We start from the raw sequence: 25,193 nt of genomic DNA on the forward strand, positions 1-25,193 counted from the left end.
GATCAAATTTAGGGAATCTGGATGGTGAAGAGTATATGAGATTTCTTTATACCATTCTTAAGACTTTTTTTTTTTTTTTTTTTGAGATGGAGTTTCGTTCTTGTTCCCCAGGCTGGAGTGCAATGGTGCGATCTTGGCTCACCACAACCTCTGCCTCCCGGGTTCTCCTGCCTCAGCCTCCCGAGTAGCTGGGATTACAGGCATGCACCACCAAGCTCGGCTAATTTTGTATTTTTCGTAGAGATGGGGTTTCTCCATGCTGGTCAGGCTGGTCTCGAACCCCCAACCTCAGGTGATCCGCCTGGCTTGGCCTCCCAAAGTGCTGGCATTACTGGCGTGAGCCACCGCGCCCGGCCTTCTTTTTTTTTTTGGAGACTGATTCTGATTCTCACTCTGTCGCCCAGGCTTGAGTGCAGTGGGTCAGTCTCAGCTCACTGCAGCCTCCGCCTCGTGGGCTTAAGCATTCCTTTTGCTTCAACATCCCAAGAACCTAGGATTACAGGCACATGCCACTATGCTGGGCTGATTTTTGTATTTTTTAGTAGAGACGGGGTTTCGCCGGGTTAGCCAGGATTGTCTCGACCTCATGACCTCGTGATCCGCCCGTCTCGGCCTCCCAAAGTGCTGGGATTACAGGCTTGAGCCACCGCGCCCGGCTGTACTCATTTTCAAAACTTTGCATATGTGTTGATGAGTTGCTCTCTCACTACCTGTGAATAAAAGGCCTCCTTTTCCCCAAACTAGTTGGTAAGGTTGGGATAAAGGAGGACTCAATATATATGTATATATATTTAGGGACAAGGTCTCACTCTGTCACCCAGGCTGGAGTGCAGTGGCATGATCATAGTTCACAGCAGCCTCGAACTCCTGGGCTCAAGCAATCTTCCTGTCTCCGGTCTCCGCCTCCTGAGTTTCTGGGATTACAAGCTGAGCCAGTGCCCCTGGCCTGCCTTCAGTTTTCGAAGTTCCCGAGCTACTCATTTGTTCTCTTCCTCTGAATGCCTGAGCGCATTCCTCTATTATTCTTTGTTTACTTATTTTCACACCAGCCAGGTTAATATTTCACATATTTGGCCGGGCGCGGTGGCTCAAGCCTGTAATCCCAGCACTTTGGGAGGCCGAGACGGGCGGATCACTAGGTCAGGAGATCGAGACCATCCTGGCTAACAGGGTGAAACCCCATCTCTACTAAAAAATACAAAAAACTAGCCGGGCGAGGTGGCGGCGCCTGTAGTCCCAGCTACTCAAGAGGCTGAGGCAGGAGAATGGCCTAAACCCGGGAGGCGGAGCTTGCAGTGAGCTGAGATCCGGCCATTGCACTCCAGCCTGGGCGACAGAGCGAGACTCTGTCTCAAAAAATATATATATATATATTTCACACATAGTGAGCCCTCAGGAATATTTGTCAATATTTGTCAAGTGAGAATATCACTATTTCAGCAACTTTTTTTTACTAATTTAAAAAATAATGCCTATTGCTTTTTATGATGATAAAAGTAAGACAGTACCAGCTAATTGCAGAAAACTTACAAAAGACTGAAAAGAGTGAGGAGTTATAACCCCACAACTTGGGCATAAGCATTATTTACATTCTGGGTGACAAATAGTCAAACTTTATACAACAGATGAAGCTGAATCCCAGAAGAGAGGCACACAATTTTAATTTGTGTTTTGCTTTGTTTCTATGAACATTCAAATAATGTCTGAAGTGGATGTAGGTTAGAGTGTAAATCCAGAGGCCACCAGATTAAATAAAAGAAGCCCTGAATGCAGCCTGGCATGGTGGCTCATGCCTGTAATTCCAGCACTTTGGGAGGCCGAGGCAGGTGGATCACCTGAGGTCAGGAGTTCGAGACCAGCCTGGCCAATGTGGTGAAAGCCCATCTCTACTAAAAATACAAAAATTAGCCGGGCGTGGTGTCGCACTTCTGTAGTCCCAGCTACTCAGGAGGCTGAGGCAGGAGAATCTCTTGAACCCGGGAAGTGGAGGTTCCAGTGAGCCAAGATTGTGCCACTGCACGCCAGCCTGGGAGAGAAAGGGAGGCTCAAAAAAGGCAGGCTGGGTGTGGTGGTTCACACCTGTAATTCCAGCACTCTGGGAGGCCAAGGTGGGTAGATAACTCCAGGTCAGGAGTTAAAGACCAGCCTGGCCAACATGGTGAAACTCCATCTCTACTAAAAATACAAAAATTAGCCAGGCCTGGTGGCTCATGCCTGTAATCCCAGCTACTCGGGAGGCTGAGGCAGGAGAATCGCTTCAACCTGGGAGGTGAACGTTTTGGTGAGCTGAGATCGTGCCACTGCACTCTAGCCTAGGTGACAGCGCGAGACTCCATCTCAAAATAATAATAATAATAAAGTAAAATAAACCCTTAATTTTATTTACCCAGGAAAAAGAGTGTCAACTCTTTTTGCACATCCTCCAAACCTTCTCAATTTATTTCTCAAGAACAGTCAACAGTTGGCATGACTTCTCTGTGTGTGGAGGTGTGCGAGCATGGGGGATCTGCATTCTTATCCTAAAAATGATCAATGAGGAATGAGTATAAACGTCCCATTCCAGTATATGTTTTCTTGTTTCTAGCTTAAGCCACCTGTTACTAGATAAGGATTTTTTCCTAGCAGTAAATTAATTAAATCTTTACCTATCTTGAAGTCCAACAATACATAATTTATGTTATTTTTTTCCTGGACTAAAATTTATTTTGCATTTTCAATGATTACCATTTGCAAAATAATAAGTGATGTATTTTGGGAGTGGCTGAGGGAGAAATGGGAACAGAAAGTGTATATTGAAGCTATATTAGAGAGAGAGCTTTTTTCTAAATAGTAATTTTAGTGTGAAAAACAGGTTATTTGTTAATTGTATTTCAAAGCTACACGGAAGGGCTTGTATTTCTGGCTGGGAGTGGTGGTTCGAAGAAATGTTTCTTGGAAACTCAGCAAAATGATGACAGAAGGCAAAGCGCATATGGTTATAGAATCACTAATCCCTTTGGAAAATGCACTTTGTGATCAGACAAGAAGTGACAAGTGGCCGGGCACGGTGGCTCATGCCTGTAATCCCAGGCCAAGGTGGGCAGATCACTTGAGGCCAGGAGTTCGAGACCAGCCTGGCCAACATGGTGAAACCCCATCTCTACTAAAAATACAAAAATTAGCCAGGTGTAGTGGTGCACACTTGTAATCCCAGCCACCTGGGAGACTGAGGCAGGAGAACCACTTGAACCCGGGAGGCGGAGGTTGCAGTGAGCCAAGATCACGCCATTGCACTCCAGCCCCGGTGACAAGAGCGAAACTCCATCTCAAAAAAAAAAAAAAAAGTGACAAGTGACTAATTAAATAGAAGTTAGTGTAGGTGGTGGTTGTATTTTTTTTCCATAAAGAAGCTGATAGAATCAATATATCATTTTATTAGTTGAAAGCAAAGTGAACCTAAGTCAAGCCATCTAGACCCTGCTTTTGAAAAAGTTGGTTTAGTTTTTAAAACCAAATGGGATTCTTGTGAAGCAAAAAATATTTAGTCACAAATTACAGATGTGTGACTTCCAGTGAGGGGTCATGTGTGCGAGAGTTATGAGAGATGGGAGAAGAGAGAGGAGGGGAGGGAGGGAGGACAAGCATTCAGATAAGTTACCTGAAATTGTCCTACTTTTTTCAAACCTGAAGGTCAGAATGTTACGTTTTTAAAACTTTGTCATGTGGCTGTTTGTGTTTCTATGTCACCATCTGGCTGTGCTGGCTAAAAACAGCCCCATGTTGGATGTATCAAATCCTTCTAGACTTCATTCCCCCATCTTCCATTCCCATCATTTCATACACACACACACACACACACACACACACGAAGGAAATCATTAGCCATTATTTTTTCTAAAAATTAATTTTGTCTAGTCAATAAAGTAAAACAATCTTCCTGGAGATCTCAAAGTGAGGTACTGATTTGGTGAACATGTTTCCTGAACCAAAAAAATCAAGACATGTAGTCTGACCAGTGCAAACAGAAGTGGAAATAAATATTTGAGAGTAGAACTGTCCAAAAGACAAGTTTTCCCTCTGTCATTGGTCTGAAATAAGCTAGTAGAACTAAAAGCATTGAAGTTCCATCTGAAGATAAAATGGAATTGTTCTTTCTGGCAAGAAGAAATTGTATAAACATAGGAATATACATAGCTAGAAAGAAAAAGACAATAGAGCATAATTCTGGGACTACTTGGCCCCATTAGTAAACAAATCATTTAGACTGAAGAATAAGGAGTTACTGATCAGGCAAGCCAGATCATTCACTATGAGAGCTTATCCAGAAGACGTATGATGTCTGGAATTTGCTTTAAAGTAATATAGGTGAAGAGGAAGTGTGTAAGGGAGAAGGCAACACCAGAGGGGTCATGAATTGATCATTGTCAAAGCTGAGTGATGGTTCTGTCGGGATTTATTACACTAGGATCTCATCACTGTTGGATATATTTAAAATTTTCCATAATCAAAAGTTTAAAAAGCAAAACAAACAAAAACACTGTGGACACAACAGAGTCCTTGTTTCTGAAGTCACCTCGCTATTTTAATTTTTTTTTTTTTGAGACAGAGTCTTGGTCTATTGCCCAGGCTGGAGTGCAGTGGCAGATCTCGGCTCTCTGCAACCTCCACCTCCCAGGTTCAAGCGATTCTCCTGCCTCAGCACCCGAGTAGCTGGGATTACAGGTATGCACCACCATGCCTGGCTAATTTTGTATTTTTAGTAGCGACAGGATTTCTCCATTTTGGTAAGACTGGTCTTGAACTCCCAACCTCAGGTGATCCGCCCACCTCAGCCTCCCAAAGTGCTGGGATTACAGGCATGAGCCATGGCGCCCAGCCCTAAAAATTTTTTTTTAATAAAATTTATTCAGGACTAGTAGACGTGTGTGAATTGTTTCCTGTCTCAGGGAAAGGAGAAAGAAAAATATGAACTGGGCTGGGCGTGGCACCTCATGCCTGTAATCCCAGCACTTGGGGAAGCTGAGGTGGGCGGATCGATTGAGCCCAGGAGTTCAAGACCAGACTGGGCAACGTAGTGAAACCCGGTCTTTAAAAAAAATAACAAAAATCAGCCAGTCATTGTGGTAGGCACCTTTGGTCCCAGCTATTAGGGAAGCTGAGGTGAGAGAATCACCTGAGCCCGGAAGGCAGAGGTTGCAGTGAGCCAAGATCAAACCACTGCACTCCAGCCTGGGCAACAGAGGAAGACCCTGTCTCAAAAAAAAAAAAAGAGTACTGATTTAGACATGTATTTCACCCTTGAAGAGGAGCTCTACTAAACTACTCTGTAAAACACATGTTGCTAAGGAAAGCTTCCAAATAGGGTTGGGAAAATAAAATAAAAAATATCTAAGGCTTTAAAAAATATTTCATTTATTTATTTATTTTTATTTTTATTTTTTTTTGATACAGAGTCTTGCTCTGTTACCCAGGCTGGAGTGCAGTGGTGTGATCTCTGCTCACTGTAGCCTCGAACACTTGGGGTGAAGCAATCCTCCTGCCTCAGCCTCCCAAGTTGCAGGAACTAGAGGCATGTGCCACTATGCCCAGCTAATTTTTAGTTTCTGTAGAGATTGGAGTCTTGCTATGTTGCCCAGGCTGGTCTCAAACTCTTGACCTCTGGCCTCCCAAAGTACTGGGATTACAGGCATAAGCCACTGTACCCAGCCCTAAGTTTTAAACATAAAGTTTATGCAAATCACTTGGAAACGAGTAAGTTTTCCTCCCTTTTAAGGTAGTAGGGAAGAACTTTTTTTTTTTTTTTTTTTTTGAGACAGAGTCTTGCTTTGTCGCCCAGGTTGGAGTGCAGTGACGCGATCTCGGCCCACTGCAAGCTCCGCCTCCCAGGTTCACGCCATTCTCCTGCCTCAGCCTCCCGAGTAGCTGGGACTACAGGTCCTCGCCACCACCATATCCGGCTAATTTTTGTATTTTTAGTAGAGACGGGGTTTCACCGTGTTAGCCAGGATGGTCTTGATCTCCTGACCTCGTGATACACCCGCCTTGGCCTCCCAAAGTGCTGGGATTATAGGTGTGAGCCACCGCGCCCGGCCATATGGAACAATTGTATTGGCTTTTGCCTGACATTCTCTGGCAACATGATAAACACTTTGAGAGATAGTAGATTGCCCCCATTGATAAATACGCCACTAGATTGGAAAGCTTTTACTTAAATGTTTCCTGTCTTTCAAGGGATGTGTTGACATCATCCATACATTGACAGCATAAAGTTCATTTGGGAACAAAAGCATCTTGCCCTATTTTACCATGTTGTAATGGTAGGCCAAATCTTCTATAAGAATTACCTGCGGCCAGGCGTGGTGGCTCAGGTCTGTAGTCCCGCACTTTGGGAGGCCGAGGAGAACAGATCACTTGAGGTCAGAAGTTCGAGACCAGCCTGGTCAACATGGCAAAACCCGGTCTCTACTAAAAATACAAAAATTAGCCAGGCATGGTGGTACATGCCTGTATTCCTAGCTACTTGGGAGGCTGAGGCAGGAGAATTGTTTGAACCTGGGAGGCAGAGGTTGCAAGTGAGCCGATATCACATGACTGCACTCCAGCCTGGGTGACAGAGCAAGACTCTTTCTCAAAAAAAAAAAAAAAAGATTACCTGCATCAGGATTAACATTTCCAATTTTGCAGATTTGGTCATCCAAATCCAAAGCCATTTGGATTGGTAAATGGTTTGACAGTATTTGTTCTTATGTCTTGTAAAAGACAATGAATAATTGGCTCCCAGAGTGTCATTAGGGGTTATTCACATTTGCTAATGATTAACCACCAATGGCTCTGGGACTCCAGAGACAGACTTCAACTTACCCCTTTTTACCCCGATTAGAAAGGCCTTCCCCACTCTAAACACAACTGTGTCCCATTTCAGATCCCTGCTCAGTTTTTTATACAAGATTTGTGAAAATCTCCTTTAACACAAATGAGAACCAAACCTAAATGTCCAATAATTGGGCACTAGTACATAAATTATATCCATAGTTTCAACAGACTGCTATTTAGTCATTAAAAATGACCATGTAGGCTCCCCGAGTCAGTCTAAGAATGGGCTGGTGTCTTCCTCTCCAACCTTATATCACCCAAAGGTAGTAACTGTTAATCTTTCTACACTTATAATTCCAGAAAAATACAGGCATACAAAAGTTTTTTGCGAAAGGGATAATATTGTAGAGCTCTATACCTTGCTTTTAAATAAAACAACTTAACATCTATTAATGATCTTTCCATATCAATTCAATCTGATTTACCTTATTGTTGCAATGACAGCAAAACAAAGTTTTCATGTCCCCGCCTCCGACCCCTGCACCATGTTTTTTGGTTATCTGGATTCGTTTTTAGGTGAAATACGAATCTACAGGCTGTCCAACTTTCTAAACACAGAGTTTTTCTTTCCTGTGGTTTGTATAAACCCTTCATGAATTAAGTCAGTTGGGCTTGTGCCTGACGTGTGCTACAACTATTTTTCCAAGTTTCTTAGCCTTTGAAAATTTTATACAATTTTTCCTTAAACATAAATTCTTTCTAAGAAACAAAATACTTATAAACATTTTTATCTCTTATCATTTCTTGATTTTGTGCTCTGATTAGAAAGGCCTTCCCCACTCCAAGATCATATATTTACTCATGCTTTCTTCTAGAAGCATGTGTTTCACCCTTGGCGCTACTGACATTTTGAACAGGAGAATTCTTGTTGTAGGGCCTGTGGTGTGTGTGGTAGAATGTTGAGCAGCATCCCTGGCCTCTATCCACTAGATGCCAGTAGCAACACCTCCCCTCCAGTTGCAGTCACCGTCTCCAGACATTGTCAAATGTTTGCTGGAAGGGAAAATTGCCACACACACACCCTGCTTTGAGAACTACTATTCTAGAATATACATTGGTGCGTTTTAAATTACTTTTACATTTCAATCTTTCATTCAGATGAATTGTACTTACGTTAAGGGCGTGAAATGAAGAGTTAGGGCCGGCCGGGCACGGTGGCTCAAGCCTGTAATTCCAGCACTTTGGGAGGCCGAGACGGGCAGATCACGAGGTCAGGAGATCGAGACCATCCTGGCTAACACGGAAACCCCCGTCTCTACTAAAAAAAAGATACAAAGAACTAGCCAGGCGAGGTGGCGGGCGCCTGGGAGGCTGAGGCAGGAGAATGGCGTGAACCGGGGAGGTGGAGCTTGCAGTGAGCTGAGATCCGGCCACTGCACTCCAGCCTGGGCGGTAGAACGAGACTTCATCTCAAAAAAAAAAAAAAAAAAAAAAGAAATGAAGAGTTCGTTTTATTTTTTTTAACCAAAGGTAGTCAATTATCCCAATTCAATTTATCCCTGATATGAAAAGCCACCTTTGCCAAAATCTAAATCCCCATGATATTCTAATCTGTCTCCTTATTGTTTCCTCTTTATTATTTCTCCAGCATAAAACTTTTACATTTAAATTATAAACTTCAAAATATGCTTTAAATTTTGGAAGGCTTCCCCGGCCACCTCTTCCCCTACACGAGCTCTTCTCTTTCAGAATTTCCCCAGCTGCTGTGAGGTTTTCATTTCAATGAACTGTGGCATTGTTTCATCCATTAAAAAGAAAAAGAAAGCCCTGTTGGTCTTTTAATGAAAATTACTTTGAATTTAAAAACTGATTTGGGGAGAATAAACATCTTCACATAACTTTCACTATTGGATCTTGCTAGAAAGAATAAGTTGTCTTTTGCTTTACTTGTCTTCCTTTATGTCTTTCAGTGTGGTTTTCAAGTTTTCTTCATAAAACTTGCTCAAATTTCTTGTCAATTTTATTCCTAGATATTTCATCATTTTATTGCTATTATAAATGGCTACGCCAGAGCTTTGGGAAGAAGTAACTGTGATAAATGGAAACATGGATGAATTAATCCTTTAATGGAAAGAAAAGGAAAAAGTTAAAAACTGGTGCAGTATTCTGAAGGTCTTTTATTATATATTTGTATTTATAAATATAGTACTTAGTCCAAACAATGATTTTTTAAAACAAATGGGGACACATTGCCTTCTTGCATTTATAATATTAGTTCACTGCTTTTTGCTCTTTGTCAGATGAGCTTTTAAGCTAGTACAAAAACAGGCTGTCTCTTATCATTTTAAAAAGAAGAGAAAAAAGAACAGACACAAAATAAAACCAATACAATAGAAAATTTGGCAAAAGTTACGAACAGGATTGTGCAGTGGCTCAACTTGTAATCCAAGCCCTTTGGGAGACTGAGGCGGGAGGATTCCTTGAAGCCAAGGAGTTCAAGACCAGCCTGGGCAATATAGTGAGACCGTATCTCTACTTTTATTAAATAAATACAAAGTCTTTAAAAACTAATGTTATGAATAAGCAAGAAGAAGAAATAAAAATGACTAATACCTACGCAAAAATGGGCTCACCCTCTCAAAGAAATGTGAACAATAAAAACATTAGGTTCCATTTACTCACCTGGGAGATAGACAAATAGGAAATTGATTAATAATATTCAGTGTTAGTGAGGGCACAGACAAAGAGATCTCACGTAACTGTGGTGAGATTTTAAATAGGTAAGATCATTTGGAGGCAATTTGGCAATACCCACCAAAATTCTGAATGAAACACATTTTGATGCAACTATTCCACCTCCCAGAAACTCATACAGATACGCTTACAGAAGCCCCAAAAGATCTGCCTACTAACTAACATTCTGCCGGGCCCAGCTGGTTCACTATCAGTATGCCCCAGTACACAATCAGAAGGGGCTCTTCTAATTGGTTGATGCGCATATTCTATCAATTGCTAAATATTTCAAATGTAATTGCACTATCTCTTTGTGCTGAGTTACACATTGGAAACAATTAAATGCTCATTACTAAGAAAATAAATGAAAAAGCAAATGGTAGAATATTAGTATTGTTTAGATTATTGGTCCACAGGTTATACTGGCAGGATAAATTAAGTCCCACAGACTTCAACTTCTTCATCTGTAAGATGGGGATAATAATGCGGTTTTTGTTTGTTTGTTTGTTTTTCAGATGGGGTTTCGCTCTGTCTCCCAGACTGGAGAACAGTGGTGCAATATAGCTCACTGCAGCCTTGAACTTCCAGGCTTTGCAGGCTCTAACTCTATGCACTACAGGTGTATACTACCAAGCCCAGCCAATATAATATGAAAATAATAATAATAAGTACTTTTTTTTTTTTTTTGAGACAGAGTCTTGCTCTGTCGCCCAGGCTGGAGTGCAGTGGCGTGATCTTGGCTCACTGCAAGCTCCGCCTCCTGGGTTCACGCCATTCTCCTGCCTCAGCCTCCCCAGTAGCTGGGACTACAGGCACCCACCACCGCGCCTGGCTAATTTTTTGTATTTTTAATGTAGACAGGGTTTCACCATGTTAGCCAGGATGGTCTCGATCTCCTGACCTTGTGATCCGCCCGCCTCGGCCTCCCAAAGTGCTGGGATTACAGGTGTGAGCCACTGCGCCCAGCCCCTTTTTTTTATTTTTTTAAATTTGTTTTTAAAGTGTCTTTAAAAAAATGTTTTTTAACTTAGAATTTACATTTGGTGGTACATGTGAAGGTTTGTTACATAAGAAAACATGTCACAGGGTTTGTTGTACATATTATTTCATCATCCAGATATTAAGTCCAGTACCCAAAATTTCTCCTCCTCTCCCTCCTCCCACCCTCCCCACTCAAGTAAACCCCAGTGTCTGCTGTTTCCTTTTTTGTGTTCATAAGTTCTTATCATTTAGCTCCCATATAGTCTCACTTTCATGCATTATTCATTTGATAAATATTGGGTACCTATGATGTGTTAGGCACTGTGTTAAGTGCATAAAGGTTTTGTTTGTTTTTGTTTTTTGTTGTTGTTTTTGAGACAGAGTCTCGCTCTGTCACCCAGGCTTGAGTGCAGTGGTGTGATCTCAGTTCACTTAAGTGCATAAAGATTTAATAATGAAAATTTTTTTAAAATGAAAAAAACAAATTTAAAAAAGATTTAATAATGAACATACATTTGCATGAGAGGTCAGAGGGAAAAAACCAAGCCAACAGTCAAATAAGCAAAATAATTGAAAACTGTGATGTTATGGAAGAAATAAAGGATGGAGCTAGATCTGTGGTTCTGAACCAGGGGTGATCCCTGTCTGCCATTTCTGTCCCCATGGAACATCTGCCAACATGTGGAGACATCTGTGTTTGTCACAACTTGGGGGAAGGATGCTACTGGCACACACTGGTTAGCGTCCAGGGATGTTGCTAAATATCCTACAATGTGCAGGACAGCCCCACAAGAAAGAATGACCCAGCCCCAAATGTCAATAGGGCTATGATTGAGAACCTCCGAGCTACGTGATGGCAGTGGGGCTACCTAATTTAGGTCAAGTGATCAGCGAAGACTCCTCTAAGAAGTAACATTTAAGCCTAGCCTTGACTGGTGAGAAACTGTCAGACGAGCAACAAGCGGTGAAGGAGCATCCCGGGCGGAAGGGACTTGGGAACAAACAACAATGGAAATCCCATTACATCTGTGCATAATATACAAATGCCTAAATGAAGAATGGAAGGGGCAGTTACCAGGTCGGCCATGTCTCACTTAGTATATTCTTTCTTGCTTGAATTTTTGAGAACTTTTCTTGTAGTTAAAAAATGAGAAGAAAAGCAATTTTAAAAAGTAGACAGACTGGAAGAGAGCTTCTTGTAGAACTGGAGGCAGGAGGTTTCAGAGCACAACTCCCCACAGTGTTCAGGAGGCCCCGGTGTCCCTGGCATAATCTGAGGTCAGTTTCTGCCCTCTGCATCCATCTGACCTTCTGAAATGACAGGATTTCCCAGAGACCACTTGATTTATAATCAGATAATTTATGTTTGGTATCCAGTTTTATGCCTTTTAACTTTGCTGTATTTGGATGTGTTAAGTGATCCTGACTTTTAAAAAAAATAACATCACTAGTTTGGGCATTAAATGAGATTAAATAAGTGTTTCATAAACTATAAAGAATAATGTAGACACAAGATGTTGAGAATAAGGAGAATGAAGCCTGTGCTAAAGGAATTATCTTTCCGTTTTTTGTTTTTATTTTTGTTTTTGAGACAGTCTTGCTCTGTCACCCAGGCTGGAGTACAATGGCGCGATCTCAGCTTACTGCAACCTCAGTCTCCCAAGTTCAAAGAACCCTCCTGTCTCAGCCTCCTAAGTAGCTGGGACTACAGTCACACACCACCACGCCCAGCTAATTTTTGTATTTTTAGTAGAGATGGGGTTTCACCATATTGGTCAGGCTGGTCTCAAACTCCTGACCTCAGGTGATCCACCCACCTCAGCCTCCCAAAGTGCTGGAATTACAGGCGTGAACCACAGCGCCCAGCCTTTCTGTTTTATCCCTTGGATTCCAAAACTCGTTTAGGTAAAGAGAAGTGATGACTTGGCTACAGAGGAGAAAGGATGGCTGGGAAGGGAAGTGCAGGCTAGGAAAAGTGACTAAAAACAAAAGTAGTAGCACCAGTTACATTATTCATGCAAGGAAGAGGAGGAGAATTATCCTGATGGGGCTGATAAAATCACCTCAAGACGGCTCTAAGCCAGCCCCAGGCTCTTAAGACAATGGTCAGCTCTTTCTTAAGCAGTCCAAGACCCTCTGACCTGAGATGTGACTGGATAATTACAGACCTCTTGTCCAGTGTTTAGAGCCTAGCTGTCTGCATATTTTATTTTATTTTATTTTATTTTATTTTATTTTTTATTTTTTTTTTTTGGAGACGGAGTCTCGCTCTGTCACCCAGGCTGGAGTGCAGTGGCCGGATCTCAGCTCACTGCAAGCTCCGCCTCCCGGGTCTACGCCATTCTCCTGCCTCAGCCTCCCGAGTAGCTGGGACTACAGGCGCCCGCCACCTCGCCCGGCTAGTTTTTTGTATTTTTTTAGTAGAGACGGGGTTTCACTGTGTTAGCCAGGATGGTCTCGATCTCCTGACCTCGTGATCCGCCCGTCTTGGCCTCCCAAAGTGCTGGGATTACAGGCTTGAGCCACTGCGCCTGGCCTGTCTGCATATTTTATAAAGAGATCTGCCTTCCAGAGACTGGAAGTAAAAGACATCCAATGACTGGGTGAGTCACCCTTTCTCCACCTAGAACACAGTCCTTGATGGAAATCATGCTTCATCAATTGTTGAGTAGAAGAAACAAACACATCCTCCAATCTTCACCTGGTGGACCTGGCATCAAAAAATAATCATATTAAGTGCACTTATTAGTACACTTTTCTGGTTATTTGAGTTCTTGCCTTTGAAGGGTTTGCAGGCTGTGAAAAGTAACTTAACTTTTTAATAACTTTCTTTGCTTGGCCTTGAGGCAACTTTAGAAGATAAGACACCAAAAGGAACTATGTGTGTCTGGAGAGAAAAAAAATAATGGTGAAAAACGTTTATCAGCAGCCTCCACCAGCACCAAGCAACGCCTCAATTTTACTCAAGCAATTTCCCAATTCAATTAACATTCATATGAATCAGCAAATAATATGTAGCAAATTTGAATCCATATCCTTTTTTAAACAAAAACACTGGAAAGAATCTTAAAAGTCATTGAATCCGTTTTATAGCAAGGCCCTGAGACTGGAAGGGACTAACAGAGCTAGAACTGAAACTTGCTTTTCCACCTCGAGAAAAACGAGTCAACAAATACCCTAAGCAATTGCTGGTATCTGAATCCCACTTTTTTGAGGCTGTTTCCTTTGTTATGTTGCACTGACCCGAAGCACTTTCTTCCCAGAATGCACCAAGAATTCAAAACTCCAAACAAGTTTGGGATCAGTGTTGGGGGGTGGGAGGCAGTGGGGGTGCATCTACGGGGGCGGGTGGGCTATGCCAGTGTTTCTCTTTGGAGTGCCTCGCCAGCTTTAATAACTGTTTCGATATGATTTGCTCGGACAGAAGGTGTGCATTGGCCCGATCAAGCCTGACTTGTAGCCAAGGTGAGTTCACATCTCCATTTTTTCCTCCCCATAATTTGAAAGAGGCTTTTAATTGTCTCCGCTCCTCCCCCCTTCCCCGGGAAAGTTTGTTTTCAAGCTATAAACCCTCTGCAATTCTCGGTTTTCATCTCGGTTGCCTGAGAATCGCAGTCATTATTAGCCAAGTCCACTTGGACGAAAGCAAAGCTACCTTTGTGTATATAATGAGAGCCACCGCGTGGCCAAGGAGAACCACGGGGAAGAGGGAAACAGTTTTCTCTCGAGCTGCCCAAAGCGGGCGGGGAAGGGAGGCAGGGTTAAACCGACCGAAGGCGTGTTTTGTGGAGTGGCTTCGAAAGCTGCCGAGGCAGCCGAAGCCGCTTTCGAAGTTAGCAAACAAAGCGTCTCCCCAGTAACCGCCCGGTTCCAGGCGAGGCTCCTGCCACTCAGGCCGCGGAGTCGCAGCGTCGCCCGGCCCCCGGCCCCTCCTCCCTGCGTCTCTCCTCCCTCCGCTCCCGGCTCCCCAGCGGATATGAGCCACCAATCCCAGCCACAAACAACCCTTCAAATGAAATAGCGAGGCGGCCCTCTAACGGGCGGCGGGGGCGCTGGCTCCCTCCCCGCGCCACATCTGTCCCGCACCGGGCGCAGCAGCTGATTCATCTGCAGCCAGGTCCGGGAAGGAACTGTGCTCCCGGCAGTTGCAGGGCAGCGTCCGGGCGGGTGGCTTCTCCCCAGGACCACGTTCCCCCCGAGCCGTTTTAGATGTGTGTTCTCTTCTGTGCCGAGCAGTCAGCAAACCACAGAAGAAAAAAATCGTAAGGTCGCTGCCTTCTTAGAGAGACGCTTTTTTCCCCTGTTGATTCATTTTAAGTCCTGTAATTGGAAAAACCACCCAGGCTTTTTAAACTCTGGCCTCCACGCACTCTCGGAGCGGGGGTGTCTTTTTTTTTTTTTTTTTTTTTTTTTTTTTTGAGGGAGGGTGGCAGGCTGGCTCTAATTTTCGGGGTAATCCTAAAACAGACTCTCCAAAGTGGAGTTAGTTATCCCTTGGCCGTCTTAGTACTCCTCGGGTTTAATCTTATTTCCACAGAGTTTCTTCTGCCGGGATCTCTACCGAGGTTACCGAACAAAAACAGCAAAGCCCAGGCTGGAGGCAGACCCGGGCGCTGCCTCTGCTGGGCTTATTTGTTTGGGGTTTTTCTTTCTTTTTTTTAAAGTGATGGGGGAAGTCTCATTGTGTGGCATGTGACAGTTCATTTGCTTCAAAACAACAGGACGTAACCACGCGAAAACTAGAACCAGAGGAAGGGGCATGCGTTTCTTTAAAGTCAGCCAAACAGCATCTGGTCTTTGAAAGGGCAATTTCATCAAGAAACTCCCGTTGGATCCCTCCTAATGTGGACCAAAATAAGTCAACAGGAACGGGTGTTTACTTAATGGCTAGTTTCTGTTTGAAATACCGGAGGGGAGGAGGGATCCCCTACGAGGGTTCCAGTCCTAAAAGCAGACACTGTTGACCGAAACAGATGAGCAGCCACAGCGTGGTCACCCCTTAGCTATAAAAGTGGCTGCTGCCGGGGTCCGGCGACTCGGGGTGTCAGGCGGAGTCTTGGCGAGGCGGGTGCGCGCCCTGCCGTCCCCACCAGGCAGAGACGTTTAAAGAGCATGTGAGCATGACAAGTGTCTGTCCGCAACGTGTCAGATTTCGAAACTGCCTTGCAATCCAGTCCGGAACTCGCAGCTTTAGCCCGGGGGAACAGACGTTCGCTGAGGCTGTGTCTCATCATTCCCCCACCACCACCCCCGCCGACCTCCCACTGTTGCTGCTGGAGGAAGAGCCCCGGGAGGAGAAGGGTGCGCCGCGCCGCGCCCGCGTGTCAATGGCAGCCGCGCATTCTGGAAGAAGTTGGTTCTTGTCTCGAATACTTTTCCTCCCGTGCCCCGCCCCTTGAATCAGAGGCGGCTGTCCTGTGCGGCTAGAGCAGGGACAGTGGAGTTCGGGGCAGCTGTCAAAAACGAGACGGGGAGGCTTTTCTTCCCTGGGGTGGAGGAGGGAAGAAGGGAGGTGTCCTTTTTTCCATCTATTGCAGTTTGCTAACCAAACGCACCCTCGCCAGCCCCGTGAAGAAAGGCCCAAGGGAAAAACCTGGGGCGCTCGGCTGGTTCCCCCACCGGCGGGCGAGGGATGCGGGCGGTCAGTGCGCGGCAAGCGGAAAGGATCGCGTTTCTGGACCCGGCCACCCCCCGCGTCCGCGCCGCCGCCCCCAAGGGACGAGTGACAGCGGCCGCTGCGCTCGGTCCAGTCCTCCTGGCTGGAAGGTGCGGGGGAGGGGCGGAGGAGCGGCGGGGCGGGAGGGGGACGGGGCGGGCGGCTGGGGGCGGAGGCAGGACCTCCTGTACCTTCCCTCCTCGCCTCTCTCACTCTGACAGCGCCGAGGTGCGCCGAGCAGGAGCAGGGAACAAAGGAGCAGAGAGGGGAGGGGAGAGAGTTGGGCGAGGGAGAGCCCCCGGCCGGCTGCCAGAAGATCCCGGCGGGAGGAAGCCCAAGTGTCACTTGAATTCCACCCAAGGAGCGGACGCCTGGGATCAGAGCGCCCTGTTTAGCAATAACGGCTGGAGCACGTCCTACAAGTTACGGGAGAGTCGGCTGTGAAGGAGACGTTCGCTTGTCCCCAGTGTTCCCGCTCCTGGACCCTCCAGACCCCAGCCTTGCCTCGCGCTGGGAGGGGAGATCCAGAATGAAAGGCAAGAAAGGTAAGGCGGCCGCGGGCTGCGCGCACCGGGAGACGCGAGTCCGGGGAAACGTGCTGGCCGGGCCGCGCCGCGCCGCGCGGAGTCACTTGGTGGACTTTTCCGCCCAGGGGCTCTCATGCTGGAGCGGCGGCCGTGCTCTTTGTTGAGGCTGCGTCTGAAACGGCAGCGGCTGTTTTCCTGCTAGACACAACACGAGGGGCTGTTGTGGGGCGAGCCTCTCCACGCTGTTGGCACGTTGTCAAGAAACACGCTCAGTGCCTTGTTTGTGCGCCTGCAAGTTTCATTGTCTCCGCCGACACCCCACGCTCGGCCCAGCCGCCGCGTGGCTTCTCGCTCTTTCTCGCGTGCTGGGGATATGGGGTCCGAGTAGGGAGGACCCACCACCTCGTTTTTCCCGATCCGGACGGGGCCGCTGGACCGCCGCGCCTTTGTCTGAAAGTTCCACTCCTAGGCCCCCCCGCCCCCGCCGCCCCCCTACTCCCAGCCGGGCCCTAGCAGTGTTCTTTAGGGATGTGGTGTTTTTACGATAGAAGGAATGCGATTCTGGACCCCCTCATCGCCCTCGGGTGTAAACATCTCTGGAAAGCCAGACTTTTACAAATTCCCAGTCTCTAAAAGTTTTCCCACGATGAATTTTGGGGCAGGAGGAAGAGTTAGGACCCAGGGCCAGCAGCTTCAAGCGGCATGCAGTCAAAATGTGTCCAAATGTGACAAGCAGGCTTGGTTGTAAGTGCAAAGAGCAAGGCTGTCATTGTTTCCACGAAGCGTTCTGGAAGCTTTACAACTAAAACTTGCCGTCAGTTTGGTTTAAAAACAAAATACACCAGAGGGGGGAGGCCGGGGGGGAAGAAAGCACACACAACACCCCGAAAGGTCAAAGACTGTGAAGTCCCTTTTGAAGTTAACTTTTGAGTCCCTGGTTGGGAGGTCCCCCGAGTGTTCCGCCGTGGGCTGGAGGTGGCGTTTCTGTTGTGATTTATGTGGAGTGGTTCAAAACAGAAGTTAATCGCTCGGGAAGCGGACGGGCGGGGCGGCGCTACTGCGCATGCCCGGGAGTCGCCTGGAGTTTAGAACTCCGCATTCTTTCAGACCCAGCCCGCTGGGGGGCGTTCCTGGGGGGTAGCCGCAAGGCCAGCGGGGTTCCTTCGGCTGCGTTTCTGTGGGAGGCCCTGAAACGCGCGGACCTTCTCTCTGCCGCCAGGCTTTTCCAGCGAGAGTGAAATTAAACGTGAAACTCGGATCAACTGGTAGTCGTTGGCGGTAGAACGCCCTAAGGACCCCCTCCCCGCGATACGGAGGGCGGACTCGGGACAGGGAATTGGCTCTGGGAGAAAACGCGCGGGGAGCGTCCGAGACGAGACGCCCAGTGAAAGCCGTGCCGACCCTTGAGGGGACTGACAGGTCTAGGGAGACGCGCTGTCTGTTGTGGTGGGCCTCCCGGGAATAAGTGAGGGCTCTGTTTCAAGGATGATTCTAGCGCAGAGCCGGGCTTCCGCCGGGGTGGGCTCCCCGCATTGTTCGGGCTCTGGCGGGGGCGGCTCCGATTACTTTCCACGGCCCGCCCCCCCACCTCGGGAAGCCTCAATGCTCCTTTTCCACGGCTTTCCTGGCGTCCCCCTGACTCTCCCGCGGCACTTTCGCCTACCTCCCCCCAACGCCCTGGTCCTCCCTGGCGACCCCCTTTGCATTCTCGGGGTCCTCCTGCCCCTCCCGCGGCGCGCCTCCCACAGCCGCGTGCCCTCTGCCCGGAGCTGGGGACCAAGGCTGGGCCCCGCCGGCCGCATCGGTGGGGAACTTCCGCGGTCCCCATCCCAGGGCGCATAGGGTCCAGCTCCCCGGCGCCGACTCATGGAAACAATGAAAGGTGACGGGCTGAAGGGGAAACTTTGCGACTGGTTCAGGGCTCGTCGGGGGAGCCGAGGCTGCCGAGGTTACCTGGGTTTCTTTCCCTTTTTAGGTTTCCCTGGCTAGTAGTCTGGGGTGGGCAGGACCCTGAGAACGTGGGATTCACGGCCTCATTTCTAGTTTATTGGGACCTGGAGTTCCTTTGCTTGTGCTAACTCGTGCAGTATGCGGGCCGGCCTATTTCACTTGAGGCTGAGGAACTCTGAAGAACAAAAGCTACTTGCTTTTCCTCCTTGGGCCCCTCCCTCTCGCCGTGCTCCTCCGCGGTCCTCCTCTAAAACTACCTGGGAGGGGGGAGCCTTCCCCGTCGGCTCTGGAAAGACTCCTGAGGAAGTCGGGCCCGCCTTACTGTCCGTCGTATAAAAGTCCGCAGTCTTTTCAAGTTCTCTTGAAACAAGTACACTTTCAGCTCCATTCTTGAGCCCGTGGTTTGGTAAGACTGGTTTGTGATAATAGTGTGTCCTCCCAGAAAGCCGAGAGTGACGCCAAAAGACCTCCTAAAATGGCTTAAAAACAATCAGAAGGATCGATAAGGAAAATCCACTAAGCCTTTTTGCTCCCAGTTTTTAACTGTTGAATTCCTGCTTTGGGATTGCTCTTTGGCTGGGGTCGCCAACCACACCTTGGATTTGGTGGCTTGGGAGTTCGATTCCTGTTGCTTCTCCCAAGGAGATACTGATTTTTTTTTTTTTCTTTTTATCCTGGAGACCGGGTCCGGCTGTGTTGCCCAGGCTGGCCTTGAACTCCTGGGCTAAAGAAATCCTCTCGCCTTGGCCTCCCAAAGTTCTGGGATTACAGGCAAGAGATAGTGCTCCCGGCCCAAAGGAGAACTTCTGGTCAGGAAATTTGCTGGGTTAAATTTGCTTTTTCCTAACTGTGCACCTCGACTTTTCCCATCGATCTTACTTCTCGAGTCTCTTCACAACCAGTGTCTCCCGGCCTCCCTGTCTCATCATGATGTTACCGACCTACTCAGAAAAGAAAGTGCAGGGCCGGGCGCGGTGGTTCATGCCTGTAATCCCAGCACTTAGGGAGGCCTAGGCGAGCAGATCACCTGAGGTCAGGAGTTCGAGACCATCCTAACCAACATGGAGAAACCCCGTCTCTACTAAAAACACAAAATTAGCCCGGCGTGGTGGTTCATTCCTGTAACCCAGCTATTCGGGAGGCTGAGGCAAGAGAATCGCTTGAACCTGGGAGGCCAAGGTTGTGGCATTTGCACTCCAGTCTGGGCAACAAGAGCGAAAGTCCGTCTCAAAAAAAAAAAAGAAAAGAAAAGAAAAAAGAAAGTGCAGGAACAAGTTGGTCGCTGCTTAGAGCAGTGGGATCCTCAGGCCATGTTGTGGCTTTCCACACAACATTTCCTTGTATGTGGATAGAGTGAACGAAACTTGTGATTCTGCCCCCACCCTCCCCACCGCCACATTTTTTAAAGTGTAAGCAAAGCAACACGTTTGGAAACAAGTCTTAACCGGGAAACTTTTCAAAAGCGCTGTTACAATAGGAAATGAGTAAGGAGGAAAAACGTCTTTGTTTTTCCAAGCTGAGCCACAACCAGGAGGGAGAGTTTTAATGAAAACAGTCCTGACAGCAGCAAACGTGGTTTTACTGCAGTGAAGTATCAGCTGGCGTAGCCAAGGAACTGAAGTTTTAACTTCCTGTTACTTCAGCTTTTGTGCACATATTGGAAATATTTGTTAAGAGTTCCAGAGGCCTGGCATTCATTTATTTAAATGAACTGAAAAGTCGCGCTGCAGTTTGGTGTTGCTTAACTGAAACCTGCTTTTGTGTGTCACTAACCTATTCTGAAAGATCAGCCTTCTTGTCAAACTAGGCAAGCAGATCAAAGGGCAGGCTTCAGGGGCCTTTTTTGTTTCAAACTCTGTGATTACCAACTTACAGTTGGGAATTCACTGTTCAATGAGCAAATTTTCACACTTTTTCTAGATTAAAAAACGGAGGGAGATAATAGCCTTGAGAAGAATGTCTGGCTTTTCAGATGTTGGAGAGTTGAAACAAATTGCTGTATTCAGGTTTGCTATAGTCATTTAATTAACTTGACACGTTTTTTTTTTTAAAGTTCCATTTCTTTAATTATCAAAGCCAGTGTGAGACAGGAACCCAGCTGTAATTTCTTTAAGCTTTTTCATTAATAGTTTTTCACCCAAATTTCAATATGGGTTTGAAAGGCTCGTCAATAGTGAAAGTAGTTTCAGTTTTAAATGGGCAGTTTTTAAAAACTTCAAAAACTTAAATCATCAGAGGAGGGAAATTTCAAATACACAGCAGTTAAAACTTAGGATTCTTGTGTGGTTTATTTGTAGCTGTTTATTAAGCCGCGAGCTAAAGTGAATTTGCAAGATCATCCACCTCTTTGTTAGAACTTGCTTTACTTTGTCTGGAGAGTTCTGCCTTTTGTAGGAATACCCTGCAGCACCTTCTGCCCCCTGCAGTCCAAATCTAAAAATGTGTCACCAAGTCAGAGTCAATTATACGGGTGGGAAAAATTCCTTTAAAAAAAAAAAATGGTGTTTAGCTTAAGAGGAATATTCCATTTTTATTTCCTGTCAAGGTGAACTGGCTCAATTAAGGTCAAGTCATATTTTCAACCAAAATTACATACTACAGAGAAAAGAAAGCATACAAAGCTAAAAATGCATACCTTTACATTTTTTGTTATTGTAATTACTTCCCCTAATATAGAAGTGCTGATTTTTTTCAAGCATGCCATTGTTTGTAATTCATTTCTGTTTTTAAGATTCTAGGTTGTCTACAAGCAAAAGAATGTATTTCTTTAGTCATTCGGAGTAGCCTGCTGTAGTTTTTGAAAGGTGGAGTTAATAGCGTTTGTTATTTAATTTTTTTTTTAAGTTCAGAATGATGTTTAAATATCTGTAAAGGCCAGGTCTGAAGCTTTATTGAATCCAGTCCATCTGTGATTTAAATATTCTCTATGGCTTGTGAATTCTTAAAATTTCTGGCAGGATTAAAGTACTTACAGCCAAAAGAGCTTCCTCTGGGGCTTGCATATTCAGTTTCCTTTGTCATGTAATCATTTAAGACTAAACTCTGCTTATTGATATGTAGTATTCTATTCTAGATTGAGATCAAACCGGTAACTGAAATTTAGGAGACATTTTTAATTCATTTAGTATTAGGCATCTTTTGACCTTACCAAAGTACCAGTAGTAGAAAAATATTTTTGTGTGATGAAACTGAAAACATCAGTAGTTGTATTTAATAAAAGGTGACTGGTACTGCCCATTTAATGTAGATGTCTAACTTTGAATAAATGTAGGTAGCAATGAATAAGCAATGACCATGCATGGTGTTAGCAGAAAATTTTAACATGTACTTTACCTTTAGAATACTAACTGGGTTCAGTGTAGTATGTAATTTTCCTTCCTTGTATCCATGGAAAACAATGTGCAAGTGCCGCCTTTTATTTCAAACCTTCAGTAGAGAAAGGAGGAAGAGTAACATTTTAAATATACATTAGGATACTGGTTAGGTTGCTTCTCCTAGCTAGCACTGATCTTAGAAGGAAGGTTGGTAGGCACATTCCAACTGCCACAGCACCCTTCCTGTTTTCAATGTGGCAGGTTATTCATTTGGGTGCAGTTTGTCTCCTCCAATGATTAGACAAAAGAGTTTTCTGAGCATCATTCAAAAGGAATGTGAGAAGTTAATGAATCCTAGAGGAAAGCGGCTGAGAAAAGGCGTCTCGCGTTTGGTTGAGAACCTCCCATGTGGTGCTAGTCAAATTACTTTTACTTGTACCCTGAATTCAGGACAGAAAACACTGCTCCTTCCCCTCGCTCTCAGTTGTTGGGAAAGCATGGTTACACTGAATGCTCAGCCAAAGTGAGCTTTGCAGTAGTTGCTGTGCTTATAGAGCAATTGACAACTGGCCTTTGTCCTTTCCTAGGTATTGTTGCAGCATCTGGCAGTGAGACTGAGGATGAGGACAGCATGGACATTCCCTTGGACCTTTCTTCATCCGCTGGCTCAGGCAAGAGAAGGAGAAGGGGCAACCTACCCAAGGAGTCTGTGCAGATTCTTCGGGATTGGCTGTATGAGCATCGTTACAATGCCTATCCTTCCGAGCAAGAGAAAGCATTGCTGTCCCAGCAAACACACCTGTCTACACTACAGGTAAAGAAAGAGAGCATGAGGTTTACAGATGCATTTTTATTTTCAAAGTCATTTTATGGCATTCCTGTGTGTCAAGTCATTAAGCTCCTTTCCACTCAAAGACAGAAGGAATATCTTTTTATTGTAAACTTGATAGTGTTAAAAGCTAATAACTAGCTATTTAGAGAACACAGAAACACTTGACAGTCATCTGTCAGATAACATTTCCTTTAATGCCTAAAAGAACCTTCCTTTATGCAACAGACATTAAAAGGAGGTTAAACCTTACTCTATTGCCCAGGAAACTGGTTTGATATTTAAACAAGGACGACTTCAGTGAGGTTATTCATGTTCTGTCTGTTGACATAGTCATTTGAACTGGGAAAAATCAGTTACTGGGAGGAGTGGCCCTTTTCATAAGGAGAGGTGTTCCTGTAGTTGATTAACTTAAATGTTGGGGCAGTAGGTGATAGGTTAAAATGGGGAGAGATAAAAGGTAAACCTCTCTCTCAAATCATTTTTAAGCATTTGAGATTTTATATCTTTTTCTTCATCCTGAAAAGGTTTAAGTATGAAGAGACAAAGAAGGAAATTTGTATTAGAAACTAGAAGGTTTATGACAGGAGATAGCTTGCTTTCTTGGCGGAGCTCAAATACCTTGAAATAGCATTGTAAGTTCAGGTAAGCCTTTTCATGCTTTCTTTAATACAGAGAGCAAGATCAATTAGGTACCCCATAGAACGTTCTCAGAACCCGCTGGCTGAGTGAATGAGTAAAGTGTTAAAGCGTACCGATATGATTTCAGGTCTGTAACTGGTTCATCAACGCCCGCCGCAGGCTCCTCCCTGACATGCTGAGAAAGGATGGCAAAGATCCAAATCAGTTCACAATTTCCCGCCGTGGGGCCAAGATTTCTGACACGAGCTCTGTGGAGTCCGTGATGGGCATCAAAAACTTCATGCCAGCTCTAGAGGAGACCCCTTTTCATTCCTGTACAGCTGGGCCAAACCCAACCCTCGGGAGGCCACTGTCTCCTAAGCCGTCATCCCCGGGATCAGTTTTGGCTCGTCCATCGGTGATCTGCCATACCACTGTGACTGCATTGAAAGATGGCCCTTTCTCTCTCTGCCAGTCGGTTGGTGTGGGACACAACACAGATATACAGCAGATAGCGGCCAACAGCTTTACAGACACCTCTCTCATGTACCCAGAGGACACGTGTAAATCGGGACCAAGTACAAATACACAGAGTGGTCTTTTCAACACTCCTCCCCCTACTCCACCGGACCTCAACCAGGACTTTAGTGGATTTCAGCTTCTAGTGGATGTTGCACTCAAACGGGCTGCAGAGATGGAGCTTCAGGCAAAACTTACAGCTTAACCCATTTTCAAGCAAAACAGTTCTCAGAAATGTCATGATTGCCGGGGTGAAGGCAAGAGATGAATTGCATTATTTTATATGTTTTTTATTAATATTTGCACATGGGATTGCTCAAACAGCTTCCTGTTACTGAGATGTCTTCAATGGAATACAGTCATTCCAAGAACTAGAAACTCAAAGCTACTGTAGAAACAAAGGTTTTCTTTTTTAAATGTTTCTTGGTAGATTATTCATAATGTGAGATGGTTCCCAACATCATGTGATTTTTTTTTCCTCCCCTTACCCTTTTTTGTTATTTTTTCAGACTGTGCAATACTTAGAGAACCTATAGCATCTTCTCATTCCCATGTGGAACAGGATGCCCACATACTGTCTAATTAATAAATTTTCAGTTTTTTTTCAAACAAGTATGAATCTAGTTGATTGATGCCTTTTTTTCATGACAATAAAGTATTTTCTTTAAAAATTGTTGTAATTCAGAGTATTTCTGTTGAGGGAGGCGCTTCTTAAAAATGAGGAGGAATATAGCACTCCAGTGAGCAGGAAGCTGAGGGGGTAGGGTGCAGTGTTAGGGGGTGTCAACAGCTCTTTGAAAACCTGTGGACGACAAGCCAGTTTGCATAAACAGGATGTGTGATATTTACTCTTGATAGGAGGCATAGCAGGCCCTTAGAGCTTTACTTAAACTGCATGGCAAATTGAAATGAATCATTTCAGTGTTTAGCTAGCCACTAAATCCCTTACTGATCTGTCCTGCATAGTTTAAAACATGGCCGCGTTGTAAAGAAAAGTCTTGAAGCATCCGGTTATTGCTAAGCTTACAGAAGAAAACAACCCAAGCAATCTCTTGCCCTTTTTCCATGTTACCCTTTAACCTTTGTTCAGTGGTACATTTAGTTAAGACATTTGTATTCAAATATAGCATAGTATTTGCAGAGAAACTACCTTTTAAAACATCTTAAAATGTTGTCTAAAATGATGAAATAGACAGTGGGGTTCTGTCTATGGTGGGATTGTTAGTTTATTAGGTGAGTATTTTCCAAGGTCACAGTTTGTGGAAAAATGG

At 45.2% G+C, this 25,193-nt stretch overlaps 1 protein-coding gene and 1 long non-coding RNA gene across 12 annotated transcripts in view; both read left to right on the forward strand.

Moving 5' to 3' along the window:
• The window catches only part of LOC105478824 (uncharacterized), a 39,209-nt gene extending 27,833 nt beyond the window's left edge, over positions 1-11,376 (forward strand). For both annotated transcript variants that reach the window (XR_011617066.1, XR_011617065.1), the window contains exons 3-4: positions 8,823-8,964; positions 10,041-11,376. This is a non-coding gene — a long non-coding RNA (uncharacterized lncRNA). The remainder of the gene's footprint in view (positions 1-8,822; positions 8,965-10,040) is intronic.
• A 2,522-nt stretch (positions 11,377-13,898) lies between these two features.
• On the forward strand, positions 13,899-24,593 carry LOC105478825 (TGFB induced factor homeobox 1). Of its 10 annotated transcripts, XM_011736464.3 has the most exons (5): positions 17,222-17,954; positions 20,560-20,645; positions 21,371-21,443; positions 22,541-22,767; positions 23,552-24,593. In XM_011736464.3, the coding sequence occupies exons 4-5, from the start codon at positions 22,585-22,587 to the stop codon at positions 24,125-24,127; spliced, it is 759 nt and encodes a 252-aa protein (XP_011734766.1). In that variant the 5' UTR covers positions 17,222-17,954; positions 20,560-20,645; positions 21,371-21,443; positions 22,541-22,584; the 3' UTR covers positions 24,128-24,593. The 10 variants fall into 10 exon arrangements, with proteins under 10 accessions (XP_011734762.2, XP_070941702.1, XP_070941700.1 ...); XM_071085599.1 differs by lacking the exons at positions 17,222-17,954; positions 20,560-20,645; positions 21,371-21,443 and adding exons at positions 14,603-14,623; positions 15,228-15,858; XM_011736459.3 differs by lacking the exons at positions 17,222-17,954; positions 20,560-20,645; positions 21,371-21,443 and adding exons at positions 14,632-14,773; positions 15,228-15,858.
• Positions 24,594-25,193: the final 600 nt, after the last annotated feature.

The sequence above is a fragment of the Macaca nemestrina genome, chromosome 19 (assembly GCF_043159975.1).
Source record: "Macaca nemestrina isolate mMacNem1 chromosome 19, mMacNem.hap1, whole genome shotgun sequence".
NCBI classification, from domain to species: domain Eukaryota; kingdom Metazoa; phylum Chordata; class Mammalia; order Primates; family Cercopithecidae; genus Macaca; species Macaca nemestrina.